Source organism: Suillus fuscotomentosus (assembly GCF_016647785.1).
Source record: "Suillus fuscotomentosus strain FC203 chromosome Unknown F5891scaffold_22, whole genome shotgun sequence".
Classification (NCBI taxonomy): domain Eukaryota; kingdom Fungi; phylum Basidiomycota; class Agaricomycetes; order Boletales; family Suillaceae; genus Suillus; species Suillus fuscotomentosus.
In genome coordinates this window covers 142,418-159,672 of record NW_024539534.1, presented here as the reverse complement: position 1 = coordinate 159,672, position 17,255 = coordinate 142,418, and the positions used below count along the sequence as shown (strand labels likewise).

Here is a 17,255-nt window from a genome sequence, read left to right as displayed (position 1 = left end):
CGCCAAAGTTCCCAAGTTACTCCTTACTGCTACTACAACTGTTTCGTACGGTTGTGGTAGTATTATCTTACCCCTGATTTTTCGAGCTCGATGGTTTTGTACCGTCGAGATCATCATTCACAGATCTCTTCGAGTTCGATAGTTTGTACTCTCGAGCTCACTCTCAATACACTCGTTCCAACGTCACTACTCTTTCAATGGATTCATAGCCGTTTGGATGGGCGAGCTCTGCTTGCGTGTCCACCCAGTCAACTTGACGCCCGACGACGCGGAGACATGTTCGGATTTGGATAATCCTTAAGAATACCCTCCGCTAGACCATACGTAGGTGCACACGTGAACGACCAATTGGTCACCCACTTAAGGCAAGCCTGGGTAAAGAACGATATGGCCAAGCGATCGATGTACACTTGGCTCTTCGTTTGTACTGTTGAGCTCATCGTCCATGGCCCGGGGAAGGGGTCATATATACACTGCGTAAGTATCACCCAGCACACCCATTAACTCACTGCTGAAGGGGTTATACACCGCATAGGTTTCACCCAGCGCAATTCGACAACTGCCTCGTAGGACACCATATCTGTTTCCCTGCTCGTCTCGACTCCTCCACCGTACATACAGCGGAGGGGCATAGCAACACAAAATTCTCTCACTAGTGAGTACATTACTATCTGCACATTGCAAAAAAATGACATCTTCCCCAGAATCTCGTCTACGCAACCGCGACTTTCATCCACCTGAATTCCTTCTCCGAGATCGTCAATCTCTCGACTTGACGCTTGGTCAGACCAGCGAGCCATCCTTCGTTATACAAAACTTTAGGCAACCCATCGACTTGTGCCCTGGAAGTCATCGGATTCCCGGCTGCTGCGTATCCGCTTCATTGGTTTTGAGCCTTGAGGGGCGAAGATATCGTCGTCCATAAGTCTTTGGTGATCGACGATGTCCATCTCCCGCTCTACCGCTCGGCGCCATGTCATATTTTTGACACGAAGAACGGTTTCAATGTCGTTTTCTACATCGCTTTCCTCCGAACTCATACCGCCTTCTCCCAACGTCCTGATCAGACGTTGAAGCCACCGCCAGGCTGGGAGGTCTTCTTCGTTTTCGTCGGCCGTTTGTTTGACGAGATTGTCGACAACCGCTTCCCTACGACGATATTTCTGCGAAGTCTTCAGTACTAAAATTATCTGGAGATTGCGGGCATACATTCCTCCGACGCGTCGTTTGACGAGTCGCTTTCAGTGTTTCGTCCTTCTTCGTAATCAACCTTTTCTCCACCTCTACGGGGGTCTCCAGTATACCCTTCGCTGTGACCTTGGGCTGCGCGGCCGTCCAGATCGTACGCAAGCGCTTGTAACGGTCTTGAAGGATTTCCCTGAAATACGCCTCTGACCTCTGGAATGGCCACTTCTCTTCATCGCACCTTTTCTGTATTTCTTCGAGGAGTACATCAATAATCTTGCTATTCCAGGGGGTTTTGGATCCATTTTTTAGATCAAAGGTAAGATTTTTTAGATCGGGACCTGGACCATCTTCGTATTCATATGAGTAGACATCCTCGCGACTCGCCGCCTCATGGACTATGAAATCGGTATCCTGAGTGATCTTGAAAACATCTTTCAACAAACGCCGCACTTCTCCCTACTTCAATGTAAGGGGAATCAAACTCGATACTATGTTGCGGCTTACCAGAAGAAAATCTCTTTCGCAGCTCAGTTCGGCAGCCTTCTCTCGCCGAATTTCTTCATCCTCTATCTTTTTCTTCTGGGGACTGCGTTTTTTGACGAGCGGGAAGTCTTTCTCGATGAGAATGCGCCTCAGCAGCGGCCTCCACACCTCTTGCAATCGCATCTTCCATAGGTGAAGCGTCATGTTGTTGACGTGGTGCATCTTTCTCGAATGATTGTTCTTGATGGATTTCCTGCATGTCCGCCTAGTATCATGAGTTTACATCATATCCAACAATATACCAGACACTCACCTCCGCAGGTACTGATAAAAGGCGAGTCCTGCGCGATATTCCACGAATTCTCTTTAACTTCTTGATGGTATCAAGGCATGGGGTACCTGACGATGGCTTTGCGGATGGACGGGGGCTGTCATCCATTTCTGTATCCCTATCCGGTAATCTGTAACTCCTGGAAAACTGCTGTTCCATGTTGGCCAGCTCGCTTTCTTTTTCTGCCTGGGGCATTTTCAGCATACTCATCAGCCACGAATCAATATCCTCACCCTCAACTTATCGACTTCGGACTTCAGCCTCTGCTCCATCTCGCTGAATCTCGCTTGCTCGCGTTCTAGAAACTACTGTGGTTGTCATTGACCACCTTTCGTGACAAGTTATTCACCTTACCTCTTCCTCTTTCTTTCTATTGAACTCTTCTTCACGCTGAGCTAGTTCTTGCTCAAAGCAGTTTGCGACTATCCTCTAGAATTTTCTGCACTGCTAGTTTCTACCGCCTCGCGATTCGCAGTGGCCGACCGCTTCACGACTTCTCATATAATCTTCAAGCTGTTGGTGCTGCTCGGCGCGGCTAGCCTTGTCACTGTCATCAACGGGTGTCTGTCGTTCGAGCATCCAAATGATTTACCTCAAATTCTTTGGTGAGTTGCGCTTCCCGCTCTCTCAGAGCTACTTCCCACTGTTTTCTGATATCTTCCATGCTGGACAAATGTGCTTGTTGTAGGTTTTGAGCTTCCTACACGGCCGTGAGCCAGATATCTGTAATGTCTAGTGAGCTTACTACAAACCATTTGCATCTCACGTCTCATGTGGTTGATCTGTTCCGTTTGACTGTACACTGTTTCGCGCAGTTCCGCCGAGTAATCTACTTCCTTGATATGATGCTTATCTGATACCTGGACAGACACTGAGCTCGACATTAACCTTATACACCCGGATGTACCGTCTTGAACCTTTTCTCCTTATCGAAACTAGTTGGGGGCTGTCCGGTGGCATCATCTAGGTCCATCCGTGATGCCTCCCTCTTGTCTATCTGAGTCGTCCTTGCTAGACTGAAGTCTATATGATTTGCGGTTTGAAACGCGGCAGCATCTTCCATATCGTCTTCCATGTCGTCATCATCAAACAAGTTCACATCATAGGATGTTTGGATGTCTTCCTGCTCCAGCCGTGGCATGTTAATAGGGTTGAGTAAGAAGAGTGTAGCGTCAATGTTAGTTTCTGGGCTCCATATGCGTTATCCCACTTATATGCAACCCTAACAATTCAATCGTGATATCATCACATCCGCTTTTTGGGTGTTCTGTATTGTGAACGACGTTGCACGATTCTCACTTTTGAGGCTAGGCTGTGGATGTTCAGGGGCAATAGTGCCATTTTTTTACAAACAAAAAGTCAGTTTACAAAGTCGTAAGTCTGAGATCAGGTGGGCTTACGATACTCTGCTAGATTATTGTCCGTGGTTGCTTCATTCCATGAAACAAATAAAGATGACGAATTCAGCTTGCAGAATACTCCGTGTGGAGCGTGCTTTGGGGTTAGTAAAATACTATAAGATCGCCCGCTCTCATCGCCCACTCTCATCGCCCTGCTCTCACCTCCCCAGTTATCTTCAGTGCTGGTCGCCTACAGCTAATTTCATTGGTCATTCCTTTATCTTTATCACAATGGTCAACACTCGCACGTATATCTTACCCACATCGTCGGCAAGTTATCTTAAATTTCTCCTGGTCTTTCGCTTACAGCTTAATCAGACTCTTGAATTCCATGTGCGGTGTAGGCTATATTCTGCATCGTGGAGCAGACCTCACCAGGTTACCAATGCTTACACGATGTTCTGATCGCTCGCGCAACGCGAGCCTTTCCCGTTCCCGAGAGCCTCTTAAATGACGCTACTGTACAACCTTACGTACACAACTGTCTTGTCACCCTTCATGAAGGGAGACGCATCTATCAGTTCTGTATTTTTTTCAAGCGGCACTTGTCATCTGAGAATCAACACCATTCTCAGCAGCGATGGCAATGTATTCCGAGGTGATGCAGCTATTACTAGGGTTGGCACAAGCGCCGGCTCTGTTGTAAACATGCGGGGAAGGGACAATGCGCTAGCCGACTTTATCATGCACAAGTGAGCAGTACCCAGTGATAATCAATCCCCGCTGATTTAGAATCTATCAGCTTTATACGAAGCATTCGATATCATGGAAAACTACCACGCACTCTCACGCTCGTGAAGCCCTTGAGCGCTCGCGTTAATCATCGGCTGGCTGACAGGTTCATAGTTTGATGCTAGTAGACCAGCAGTTGATAATGTTGAATAAATTTGTGGAGTCAATAAATTGCGTAAGATGAATTTCTTGAGTCACCAAATTGAGTACCGAATATCGCTACAAGCCCAAGTCACGACAATACAAATCATCGCGCCCCAGAAGTTGAATTGTGACGGTATACGGTATAGATTCAGATTTAGTCACTAAATTAAGTACCGAATATCGCTACAAGTCCAAGGTTGACTAGTCACGACAATACAAATCGTCGTGCCTCAGAAGTTGAATTGTGATCCGAGATGCAATGGGAGGATTCGGATCTGGAATTGTCAGAACTCTATTTATATAACCCGTATTACGGCCGTACAGATAGATAGGACATAATATGAGCTCGTGGTAACCAAATAAGGAAATAATTTGAGTTGGTCGCAAACACCTGTCAATTGACACTTAAAAAACTTAAATGACTCCTAATATATTGCGCACTTTCTTTCTGTCGACTCCCACACCCACCATCACTCAGCGGTTTTGTACAGCTGGAGGATGGTGTCTTAGGCGATGTCACTTTACGTCACTTTACGACTATTCACCGAGCAGTTGTTTCTCCCTCACTGCTTCACCAAGCCGTTTGTACTGCTGGGACGACGCTACCTTTCCCTCTCACTGCATCACCAAGCCGTTTGTACTGCTGGGATGCTACCTTTCCTGCCGTTTGTACCGGGACGACGCTACTTTCTCCCTCACTGCTTCACCAAGCCGTTTGTACTGCTGGGACGACGCTACCTTTCCCTCTCACTGCATCACCAAGCCGTTTGTACTGCTGGGATGCTACCTTTCTCCCTCACTGCTTCACCAAGCCGTTTGTACTGCTGGGACGACGCTACCTTTCCCTCTCACTGCATCACCAAGCCATTTGTACTGCTGGGATGCTACCTTTCTCCCTCACTGCTTCACCAAGCCGTTTGTACTGCTAGGACGACACTACCTTTCTCCCTCACTGCTTCACCAAGCCGTTTATACTGCTGGGACGACGCTACCTTTCCCTCTCACTGCATCACCAAGCCGTTTGTACTGCTGGGATGCTACCTTTCCTGCTGTTTGTACCGGGACGACACTACTTTCTCCCTCACTGCTTCACCAAGCTGTTTGTACTGCTAGGACGACGCTACTTTCTCCCTCACTGCTTCACCAAGCCGTTTGTACTGCTAGGACGACTGCTACTTCTTCCCTCACTGCTTCACCAAGCCAGTTTGTACTGCTAGGACGACGCTACCTTTCTCCCTCACTGCTTCACCAAGCCGTTTGTACTGCTGGGACGCTATCTTTTGTCTTCACTGCACAATAACAATGGCATCTTGCATTACCGAGACGCTATCTCATTGCATCTTTTACGGACCCATCAAAATACCTTTGTCGACGTAGCCAGCGACAAATCCGTCGCGCACAGTTTATTCGACCAGTCATGATGCACGTAAACGTAAACTAAGTAAATCGTTACAAGCTCACTTCAACTTTAGTTCGCTTCGACGGAGCGGGAGTAACATCATTCTTCCCCTCCTTCCCATCACCCAACCTCTTGGCCTTCTTCGACAACTCATCAGAGTCCTCTTCGTCCGGAAGCGCGTTGATGTGCTTGTCGAATAATGAGACCACTTCGTCAAACTCGACCTTCATCCTCTTCTCACTCATGAGGTCATACCACTCCTCTGCTAGAGGAACGAGCTTTTGGAAATAGGGGGCGAATTGTTCTCCGATGCACTGTTTCATCGAATCTCCAAGGAAAAAATAGTGCTTCGCTTCGGCTTTTTGAGTGACTTCTTCCGGCGTACCATGCCATCGCTCTGGTAGCCACATCTCCATTTTGTCAGGATCACGGTCCACGACGTCCTCAAGGCAGCGCTCTTCACCCATAGGTCCCTTGAACATTATGCCAATCCAGGCAAAAACGTAAAACATCGATTCAAGGTCGTCGTGGTATGTATGCTTGATTTTGGGCATCTTTTGGGGAGTCGAATGGTCCGTGGCTAGCTTAAGCTCTTTTACCGACTTCATACCCTGCGAGTATTGATAATTTAGCTTGCCCATTGCCCTAAGGGCGCTGACGGACATAGAGGGTATGGTTCCCTGAAAAATTAGTCATTCATTGCTCACCGAACAAATAAGGCGCCTACTGTTCCACCGGCAGAATACATATCGTCCGATGTGATGCGTGCCGCGAATTCCCAGTCTATTAGCGCCCCTCGACTGCCATATTCGGTGTCTTCTATCATGGAGTTATTTAGACTGCAGTCTCTGTGCAAAACCTGGTGCTCTTCAACTGCACGCTTTTGAACTGTGACGGTTCAATCAGATATGTACTAACTAATACGACAGGCTCACTTACTTAGCACAATATCACGTAACGCTTTGACGAGCTCTTTTCTAGTTCGAAACTCGTGTAAAGGACGAGCCCGTGGTTTCAAGACGAGACGGACATGCGTGCGATAGACACCTTGGGTGCTATTATAGATCTTCTGGCGATACATTTGCGTATCGTCGACTTTGCCCGGCTCTACCTCCACGAGACAGTGTTCCACGTATTGGGGAACACCAGGGATATCCTTCAGAGCTTTCAGCATCTCCACCTCATTCAACACTACACTCTTGTCGCCTTTCACCCAATGATCCTTAATAATAAACTCCTCGCCATCTCTCCGAGCCAGGTAGCAAACGGTTCCGCGGCCCACAAGTCCTTGATTGCAGAAGATCACCTTCAGCAAGTTGTATACGTTTTCATTGACGGCGATCTGTCCTATCACATCGTCAACCTCAGCGTCTGTATTCTTGAGATCTGGCGCATCAACAAGGGGAGTGGAGTCTGCCTCAGGCTCATTTGCGAACTCGTCGGGAGACGGAAGATGGTCGGGAAGCGAATGAAACTTTGTCTGTGTGTCCAGTGTGTGAGATTGTGTCAGCACTATCTGCGCATCTAGTGAAGATAGCTTGCGGGGCTTCAGGCGGGTGGCTCGACTCCTTCGCTTGGGAAGACCTTTGATGTTTCGGGCCCAAAATGCCCCGGACAACAAGCTCGTCATCTTTGGGTTGATCGTGATCGTGAGGTCAAATCCAATGCAGTCACGTCGACCAAAAACGATGCATGCCATGACGCGTTTGAAAGCATCAGGATTCTCATGTATATTGATTTCTGGGGTCACGATGCCGCCCGAATGGTCATGTACATGTACACGGAGTTCGTGATAATTATTGCTGAAGGAAAGAGATAGTACGAAACGCCTCCACGGTTGCTCTCTGAAAATGAGCCATGCCTTTGTGTCAAGCGTCTTTCCGGCAGGTATTGAAGGGGTGTACGAGGTTGTGGTGAGCTCAGCGACTACCAGTATAGTGTTCCAACGCAACTCCGTGTGCTCGGATAAGCAGACATCGGGTTTTCGTTGAACATGCTCGCTTTCAACGGGCACGGTAGAACTCGAACCGTACCATAGTGGAGGAAACGTGCCTAACGAAGGAAATGATCGGAGGAGGGCTTTGGTGAGGTTGTTGAGGAAGAATGGGAATGTCTTCTCGATGGCCTCACCCTTCCTGGGAAGCGCTAAGGGCCACTGTTTTGTGGTAGTGTCGTAGAGCGGCTTGTTGGTTGAATCTACGAGGGTATCTGTTGCGGGCAAGTTCGCGGGGTCGAACGAATTGAAGATCAAAGGTAATAGATGTCCCATATCATTAGCATCTCCTTCGCGGCGGGTTTCTTGGGTGATCAGGCGATTGAGCTCACAGGATGTCAGTTTGTCCATGGAGGAGATGTCGGATTGGATGACACCCAGTGGGTGTAACGAAGCGATTTTTAGCCCGAGTTCAGACGAGAGAAAATGTTTTGACATGGCGGTTGCTGAAACGTCGCTGTTCTCAAAGCCGCCTAACAAGGCTACTGCTATCACAGGAAGATAATAGGAAGATAATATTAGCATATCCGAATGCAGCATGTTTGACCCAAACATATATTACTGTTCGGAAGATCACTCGTCTTGCATCCCAGTGTTTGAAATAAGGTAGTAAATGACTATGGAAGTACTGCAAGTACTGCAGGCGCACTAGAGAGTGAAGTAACGCGCAGTCACTGAGAGTACATATGTAATTGTCAATTTGAAAATTTCACACCATGTGACAAGCTTAGCACACATTCACTTGTCGGTCTTTCAATAACATGTGATATACCCACGGGATAATTAGACCAAGACAATTTGAAGGGTGTACTCTAACTAGTTCGGGCATTGTGATCACAAACATGGTAATGATAAGGGGATTCATCTAAGTTAAGTTACGGGTATAGTGAGAATGAATCAACTTTTCTGTAGATGTCATTGTATTAGTGTCGACTTTCGGAGTAGAATATACTGACCTTGGGAGTATGTTTCTTACTCTTTCCCGTAACCATCCCTGCTTCTTTCTGCCTAGCACGACCTGATGTATATTTCAGGCGCATCATGATCATATCGTTAACTGGCCAGAATTCGCTATAATTTTCTAGGTCGGGGAAAGCATCGACAGCCTAATAAACCATAAACCATGAGGTCATGGATAAATGAAGATCGAGTACTGACTTTGTCGCGGACAGTCTTCAGAAGGATAGGACTTTGGGAGGAGGCACACTTCGTCGTATCGAGGTGCTCTTCGATGAGGTGGTGCATAGAATTCTAGAGGTGTCGATAAATAAAAGGCATACATCAGTGGGAGTGTGTTACTAACCTTAAACTTGGTGTATGCCTTTGGACTCCAATCCAAAGCCTCGCGGAGCGTGTATCCTCCACGCCCAGGACGACCGGGCTCACCAGCAGGCTTTGGAATCTTCGAGTCTTCTGATAAACTTGCAGCCGAAGTTGACGAGTCACTGTCTGATAGCGAATCGAAGGAGCCTGATGAATCCGAGGGAATGGGTGTCCGAGAACGAGAACGAGAACGCTCGAGAGAGACTCTCTTCGGGTATGGTGAGGAAGGATGGGTATTCTTGGATGGGCGTACCGCAAGCTTGAACTCAGGCGCCAGTGTGTTCTTGGGCTGCAAATGCTCTCAGTATGAGGAGCAAGACAAAAAAAATGATGCTAACCTTTGGCAGGAGAATCTCATCAGTAATGAGCATAGTCGAATGACGAGGGCTGCCAAAAAGTTCGAGCTGGTCGGTAAGCATAGGCGGGAAGGGGGGTGGAGCACCAGGCTCTGGATCGTGAAAGGGAGAGACAGCTTTTGATGTGTTGCGCATGATCTGTAAGTCAATGTAAGGTGGATCAAGATGGTGATGTGAGCGGGTCAGGCTGGCGATATTAGTGGGTCAAGCTGGCGACGTGAGCGGCTGGATCTAGTAGGTTTTATGAGTTGACACATTAGAGCAACAATATTACGTTAAAACAATAAAGACCGGGATCAACGACACGAAGTTTCGAAGCAAATTACTACGAAAGTCGTAAAGATAAGTGTCGTAATTAGAATAAAAAAAATGCCAAAAGACGAAGAATCAACAAAAAGCAACAAAAAGCGAGGTTGTCTAGGAAAGGCTGACACGTCGCTCATAAAAGACGAATACAAACAGCCAGAAAGCACAAAGTCGCCATGGAATCACAAAAAGCCCCTAGTATAAAGATTGTTGAATTGAGCTAGTGAACTTGAGAACCTGACCTGAGCACACACCGATTAAGATCACCCCAGCGATGTTTTTTTATTCCTGGTCTCCATTCAGGCAGTCAACCCAACGCTTCCAGCATCAAGCCCGCCTCACAACAAGTGGGTCTGTCCACGCGCTCGCAGTATCTAATGATGGCCAAGCTCTTGCATGCGGCGGTAAATCACACGCGTTCTAATTATTGGAGCGCTAATAAAATAAACAGGCACCGAGGGCATTAAAGTCTGGGATATCAAATCTCGGAAAGAACTCACATGCTCATCTCATAACTACGAGTCCCGAGGCACAGTCAGCTGCGCTGTCTGGATTACGACAAGACTGGCCATGACAGAAACCCTTTGCTATGGAACAGGGCTTGGTTACATCGTGTTTTTGCGACGTAGCCCAGTAGATGTAAGGATGTCCTGTTCATCATCGAGTTCTCGCCTAATGTCGAACAGATGCTTTTTCAGGAGACTTGCACCAGGAGGCTCGGATCGGGCTTCGAGATTACATGTCTGTCATGGGATATGTCCTCTGAAGGGAGTACTCGGATTGCAGTCGGAACAAGGGACAAGATAGTTCAGGTACTTGTTCTAAACACGAACTCGCAACTGGAGGCCGTTTTCGCGGTGCGACTGGACAACACTGTGCCGAAGTCTGTAGCATTTGCAGACGATAAAGGTGTTTATGTGTTTGGACTATATGACGGCAACTTCATCAAGCTGAAGGGGGATGACGGCGCAGTAGTGAAGGAATATAGTTGCCAATCGGTGATGTGAGGATTCACCGCAAGCTGCTGAAGTATGACTGACGCTCTTCCTTCAGCGGACATGCGGCAATCAACCAGAAGAGGGGTGTGTTTGTGGTAGACAACGCAACCGACGGGTTTACGTTGTACCGACTTCTCGGTGATGAGGAGCCAGTTCGAACTTTCATCACCGCTCCTCCCAGTGTATCAGTCCCAAAGCAGGTGGCATTCGGTGCCGAAGGGAGGTTGGTGGTAGGTGGGAGTGACAATGGTTTGGTATATATATTCGAGAGGAAAACGGGGAAGTTACTGGAGAGTCTTCATCACTCCAATGCCGGCCTGGTGCAGACAATAGCCGTAGGTGTTGACTTGATTCGGAGATGTGGTGCTGATTGTATTTCAGACACGTGATATTAACGGGCGCTGCATAGTCGCCAGTGCATCGCAAGCACTAAGGCATAAGGCTACAGTCAATTTATGGGTCTACGACTATGGCATGAAAAAGGAAACCATCACCTCGAAAGAATCCTGGTCTCTGTCGTGTGCACTAACGCGCATTTTCACAATCTTGATTCACGCAAGTGCCCTATTGGTGACCTTATGTTTCTTGATGAACTATGTGAACTATGTTAGTCATCATTAACTTGGCAATATAATTCACTAACTTATGTCTCCAGGACACGATGGCGCTGTCAGCAGACCTTGGCCAGCGCATGAGACATACACGGGTGTTCTTCGCTAATAATCTTGAAGCGAGTGTGCGCGAAGCGGTGTTGGACAAACTACCGCATGCACAAGAAAAAAACCACGAAAAGAGCGATATCCTGATGCTGCGCGAATTGGCAGAAAGGCTTATGGAGGCCATTCGAGAGGCGGAAGGAGATGTAGGTGAAGAAAGCGCCATTGGTGAAAAAGACGAGATCGCTGCTGAAGCCGAGAGGGTATTTTATGAGGCGCTGAGGGTACGACGGGTTGATACTAGGGAAGAAAGTTCAGGGGGGAAAGATGTTATTCTCATATAATGATAGACATACTGTTAACTTACGAAAAAAATGTGTTGCTATGCCCCTCCGCTGTATGTACGGTGGAGGAGTCGAGACGAGCAGGGAAACAGATATGGTGTCCTACGAGGCAGTTGTCGAATTGCGCTGGGTGAAACCTATGCGGTGTATAACCCCTTCAGCAGTGAGTTAATGGGTGTGCTGGGTGATACTTACGCAGTGTATATATGACCCCTTCCCCGGGCCATGGACGATGAGCTCAACAGTACAAACGAAGAGCCAAGTGTACCTCGATCGCTTGGCCATATCGTTCTTTACCCAGGCTTGCCTTAAGTGGGTGACCAATTGGTCGTTCACGTGTGCACCTACGTATGGTCTAGCGGAGGGTATTCTTAAGGATTATCCAAATCCGAACATGTCTCCGCATCGTCGGGCGTCAAGTTGACTGGGTGGACACGCAAGCAGAGCTCGCCCATCCAAACGGCTATGAATCCATCGAAAGAGTAGTGACGTTGGAACGAGTGTATTGAGAGTGAGCTCGATAGTACAAACTATCGAACTCGAAGAGATCTGTGAATGATGATCTCGACGGTACAAAACCATCGAGCTCGAAAAATCAGGGGTAAGATAATACTACCACAACCGTACGAAACAGTTGTAGTAGCAGTAAGGAGTAACTTGGGAACTTTGGCGAAATGTGAGATGGCGAGACAAACAGCTGCAAATAATATTACGTCAGCATTCTGATCTGAGATTAAGTCGCCCACCTAAAATGAGGCGGGAGGGGTCGGGGCGCTCAATGTTAGGATGAGCTCGATAGTACAAACTATCGGGCTCAGAGAGATCGGGGGGCGAGGAACTCAATGGTACAAACCACCAAGGTCGGAAACTTAAGGGGACGATACTACTACAACCGTACGAAACAGTTGTAGTAGCGGACTATAGGAAAGGAGTAACTTGAGACTTTGGCGAAATTTCAGATGCGCGACAAATAGTTACAAATACAATTATGTCATCATTGTAATTGACAATTACAATGATGACATAATTGTATTTGTAACTATTTGTCGCGCATCTGAAATTTCGCCAAAGTCTCAAGTTACTCCTTTCCTATAGTCCGCTACTACAACTGTTTCGTACGGTTGTAGTATCGTCTTACCCTTGCAAACTAACACAGCAGTTTGTACTGTTGTGGTAGTCATTTCCTAAACCAACACAACGCTTTGTGGACTCTCCACTTGTCCCGTCTATTGTTACCCCGGAGTTCGATATTTGGTGGCCGCAGCGGTTTTGTGGAATGATTACACAATTTTATTGTCAAGCCTGGTACTTAAGCTTGGTCGGTCGGTCTCCTTCCTCTCTCTCTCCATCATCTCTAACTCATCGGTTTGTACCGTTGTGATAGTCCTACTCCTACTACTCCTCCTTCTAACACATTGGTTTGTACCTCTGTGATAGTGCTTACTCTTCCTCGCTCTCAACACATTGGTTTGTACCTCTGTGATACTGTCTACAATCAACGCCATGCCCGGCCAACTCAACATCTTTGTGCGTGAGGGGAAGATCTACACCTCCCTCAACGCATCTTCCCTTCCCGACGACATTCCTCACGAGCCAGTCTGGGACCCCCGGGACGATCATGACGCATCTCCGGACGACAGCACTTCACCCCTCACTACTCGCTGGGCGTATGCAGCTCGTCCATGGTTTCCTCTCGTTCCCTTGAATCCTAGCTTCGACGGTCCCATATTTGAGTGTCTAAACCACTCAATGTTTTCCCTTTACACGGAGGTCGACAGCCAGGGGAAGCACCTTCTCCATCGCGACATTAGAGAAAAATGGCGCGAACTAGAGCAGAAGTTGCTCTGGTGCCAGGAGCTTTTGGGAGCTGGACTCCTAATTCCATGGGGCACTGTGCTTCCACGCGCTCCCTCTCAATATGGGTACCTGAGGTCGCACTCAGACGCGAAGCTTGCTAAGAAAGTCGCACTAAGATCGCGCAATGCATTCCTACGTACGTGAACCTATCTTCAATCTCACCGTAACTGACGCATGTCTAGTAATCGCTGCTGCGTGCTCATGGCACATCATGAGCCGTCTATATCACGGATCAACCCGTCCTTGGATGGCTCTTCTGATCGACAACCCCCGAAGCCCCATACCGGCCGAATGGGTCCACGAATTATCGCGTTCGTTTGTCGGAGATCTGTCGGCCAAAGTTCCGCGCACCGGCGTCATCATATCATCTGTCCATTGCCCTTGGGAGCTACAGCTCCCTATATTCGAACGCTTCTCAATCCCGGTCTGGGTTCACTGCAAGCAGAACAACTCTGCGTTCGACGCGAAGCTGCGTCACTATAACCCGTCCAAGGAAGCTGTCGCACGTGCAATCGAGGCGCAGCGCGTAAGTAATGACACCTGGGGTCAGAATGATGGCTGGGGCCAGGATGATGACGTGTGGGGTAAGCGGGATGATGGAACTCAGAGCGGGAGCGCCCTTGGGTGGGATACCAACGCAACTCAGCCTGCCCTTGGGTGGGATGTCAACGTAACTCAGCCTGCCCTTGGGTGGGATGCCAACGCAACTCAGCCTGCTCTTGGACGGGGAACCGCACCTGAGAATCCTCAAGTGGACCCTCACTTTCCGGCCCCTCAACGACTCAGTGGCCAAAAGTCGGGAGAAGATTGGAAGACTTTTTTTACGCGACGCCGCGAGGAAAATCGGAAGAAGGAGGAAAAAGAATCCCCTTCTCAACGGCAATCACGTGAGAGTCGGGAACGGGCAGCGAAGAATCATAGTCTTCCTGGAAAGTCCAGTACGGCCACGGTATTCGAATGGCAACCTCAAGACGAGTTCGAGGGCTTTTTACTTCGCATCCGCCTCACGAAGGCTGAGGTATCGGGGACTTGGGGGAACTACAGCAACTCTACCAGGCTGTACGACTCATTCAGAAATGAGTGGGACTTGTGTGATCAGCTGGATCCCACCAGCACCCCCGACGGCGACTGGGAAGAAGACCAGTTCAATTTCCCGGACCCCATCCCTGATCCTGTGCCGCCACCTCCCCCTGTACCTCCATCATTATCCAGCTTCTTGCAGGATATTCGCACTTACTTCGGGCGTCATGAGGTTGCAGCCTCGTCCGATTACACCGAGGGTATTGAACGCTTCATAACCCACTTACGATTTCACCTCGGCTTCCATCTGACGGCATCAAGCACTAGATCCATTGGTGGAACCTCCAGACCCAATGGTGGAACCTCCAGTGAGGTGCAGAATAACAGCGCCAGCACCAATGGTGGAGCCGTCAGATCCAATGGTGGGACCACCAGATCCAACGGTGGGACCACCAGATCCAATGCTGGATCTGCCGCTTTTGAAAGTTGGGTCAAGAAGCAGAAGTTCAACCACGTCTGCAACATTGTCGGAGATTCAGGTAAGGATGTCGACTCAATCTCAGACGTGCAAAAGCATGTCATTACATGCTTCATGGGTTATCTTGTCACCCTCCCCACGTCGCAGTTGTCTGAGATCCCGGCCGATCACTGGGACCTGGCACCTGGCACTCTTTTGTCGGCGTCGAATGTGTTCATTCGAGTTTGCTATCTCGACATCCCCGGCCAGGAGCGACTCTACGTAATCCAGCCAAGCCAATCAAGAAGTCTCATCCCGTGGAAACTCGTGGTTCCTGACGCTGCTACAGCTGTAATGTGCCTCCGTCGTGACTGGGGGTCCGACATCTCGACCATCGCCCTCAAGCTCCTGCAAAAAGGTATCACGTTCAAGACACTGCAGCCCATGGCAGTTTCTCCTGAGGCTAGGCGCCCGCTCAGCGAACTTCGTACATTCTCGCTCGGATACTTCCGGCCCCCCTTCAAGGCCATTTACGCTGATTATATCGCATATGAGCAGTACCGTCACGAGTTCATGAATGAAGATCGTGCACGAGCTGCTCTGCTTCGCGGTGGGATCTTATGGCAGCTAGCACTACATAGCCTTGGCTTCGATAACCTCCCCTCGGCCCTCATCGGCATTTCACGGGATGCTGTCCCATTTGGACAAATGCTCACCATCAACGGCGAGACTCACTTTGACGACGAGTTATCGGAAGAGGAGGTCGATTTCATTTGTGGGACGTATTATGTATACACAAGTAAGTTTTCTTAATTCACATTGACCCGTAGTGCGCTCAAATTTGAATCATCAGACAACGGATGCATAGAGAAGTTGTCTTGGTGGCCTAGGCCGCAGGCCTGGGCTGGGTCAGGGTTGGATGTGGGGTTTTGGTCTGCTCGATGCGAAAGCTGGTTCCAGACACGCCTTGAAAACATCCGACAAGGTGTTTCTCGTCGCCGCGATTCATCCGACAACAATGGTCCGGTGAACAACACACATTGGAAACATGGACTCAAATTCAATGGAGCGACGAAGAAATTCAAGAAGAATCTTGACGCGGCATGTTCTGACTTTCTCACTACCAAAGCAAGTGGTAAGCTATCTTTTTTGTCGTTTAATGTGCAGCTCTGATGTCCTCTTAGCATTCACGGACAATTAGATTATTTTGTGTCACTACTGTACTGTACTATTAGAATATTAGAATACATGGGTACGGGGGAACGCATATGACGAAACATGTCCAACATAGGGTCTGCGACCCCAAAGGACTTAATCTGATGCGAAAAAAATTGTACTATTATAGAATACATGTATACCGAAAGCATATGACGAAACATGTCCAACATGGGGTCTGTGACCCCAAAGGACTTATTCTGATGCGAAAAAAATTGTACAAGTTTTCTTCAAACGAACAGAACTCTACTCGTGCACTTGTAAGTGGGCGATGAGCGGGCGATCGTTGGGCGATTAATTTTATCTGGAGACAAAACTTGATGTTTTATGTTCACGTTTTATTGTCAAGGGGTATTTTAAATTTAAACGCCCGTCTAAGTGGTGGCCCAAACTTCGTATTATGAGCAGGCATTTGGTCACGTGCAATGCTTAAAGTTTTTTGGAGTCTTAAATGTGAAGCTTCATTTCGAAGTATAGGCCAGCATTAAAGATGTATTTATATTTCTTATTGTTGATGGCATTCAGCCGGCAACAAAATGTTCGCTATTGCTTTATATTTTTCTTGTCACGCAAGATCTCTTTAACATTTGAAATTTTATATCTGCTTACATGACAAGCTAAATACTAAGTATTGCCTTGACATTTCACACGACATTCAGACTTGTCTTAAATATTGCGGACACCGTAGTGTTTGCAGTCCTCGCTTGAGACTGCAAACTTGTCACGTGACGACTCAGCCACAGCGCTCGCCTTCCTTTCTAAGTTTCTTGCGCTCGTTTTTGCCAATACCGTTCCACGTGCGCCTGGACCTCGACCACCGACGATCGACACCGATCGATGTCTCGCGGATCAAAAAGCAGCCCGAGAAATGGAACGACCGACGTCGTTGACTGCCTCCAAGGCACCTGCAAAAACCACTGACAAAGAAGCAGGTGGACCTTGATACGGGGTTCTCGATTCTCGATCTCCAACAAGGCCAATCTCATATGATATCTTTGAGCGCGTCGGCACGTCATCCTACCTCTACATCAACTTCGTCACGGGTCTAATTTG

At 48.2% G+C, this 17,255-nt stretch overlaps 6 protein-coding genes across 6 annotated transcripts; 3 read left to right on the top strand and 3 right to left on the bottom strand.

Moving 5' to 3' along the window:
- Positions 1 to 905: 905 nt before the first annotated feature.
- Positions 906 to 1,566, bottom strand: F5891DRAFT_935861 (uncharacterized protein; the record flags this gene model as incomplete). Its single annotated transcript, XM_041374047.1, has 2 exons — positions 906 to 1,087; positions 1,182 to 1,566. Coding segments are annotated over 2 exons (567 nt in total), but the record flags the coding sequence as incomplete, so codon positions are not given.
- Positions 1,567 to 4,696: 3,130 nt separating this feature from the next.
- On the top strand, positions 4,697 to 5,578 carry F5891DRAFT_1187580 (uncharacterized protein; the record flags this gene model as incomplete). Its single annotated transcript, XM_041366870.1, has 1 exon — positions 4,697 to 5,578. One exon carries the CDS (start codon positions 4,697 to 4,699, stop codon positions 5,576 to 5,578), a length of 882 nt encoding a protein of 293 aa, XP_041226880.1.
- Positions 5,579 to 6,620: 1,042 nt separating this feature from the next.
- F5891DRAFT_906816 (uncharacterized protein) lies at positions 6,621 to 7,463 on the bottom strand (the record flags this gene model as incomplete). The annotated part of the gene is made up of 3 exons (XM_041373558.1): positions 6,621 to 7,019; positions 7,244 to 7,250; positions 7,297 to 7,463. Coding segments are annotated over 3 exons (573 nt in total), but the record flags the coding sequence as incomplete, so codon positions are not given.
- Positions 7,464 to 8,567: 1,104 nt separating this feature from the next.
- On the bottom strand, positions 8,568 to 9,484 carry F5891DRAFT_1187578 (uncharacterized protein; the record flags this gene model as incomplete). Its single annotated transcript, XM_041366869.1, has 5 exons — positions 8,568 to 8,576; positions 8,627 to 8,776; positions 8,829 to 8,921; positions 8,974 to 9,282; positions 9,332 to 9,484. The coding sequence occupies 5 exons, from the start codon at positions 9,482 to 9,484 to the stop codon at positions 8,568 to 8,570; spliced, it is 714 nt and encodes a 237-aa protein (XP_041226878.1).
- Positions 9,485 to 10,105: 621 nt separating this feature from the next.
- Positions 10,106 to 11,042, top strand: F5891DRAFT_950752 (uncharacterized protein; the record flags this gene model as incomplete). The annotated part of the gene is made up of 3 exons (XM_041374991.1): positions 10,106 to 10,294; positions 10,342 to 10,658; positions 10,709 to 11,042. Coding segments are annotated over 3 exons (840 nt in total), but the record flags the coding sequence as incomplete, so codon positions are not given.
- Positions 11,043 to 15,431: 4,389 nt separating this feature from the next.
- F5891DRAFT_950608 (uncharacterized protein) lies at positions 15,432 to 16,160 on the top strand (the record flags this gene model as incomplete). The annotated part of the gene is made up of 2 exons (XM_041374984.1): positions 15,432 to 15,786; positions 15,841 to 16,160. The coding sequence occupies 2 exons, from the start codon at positions 15,432 to 15,434 to the stop codon at positions 16,158 to 16,160; spliced, it is 675 nt and encodes a 224-aa protein (XP_041226876.1).
- Between the last annotated feature and the right edge of the window lie 1,095 nt (positions 16,161 to 17,255).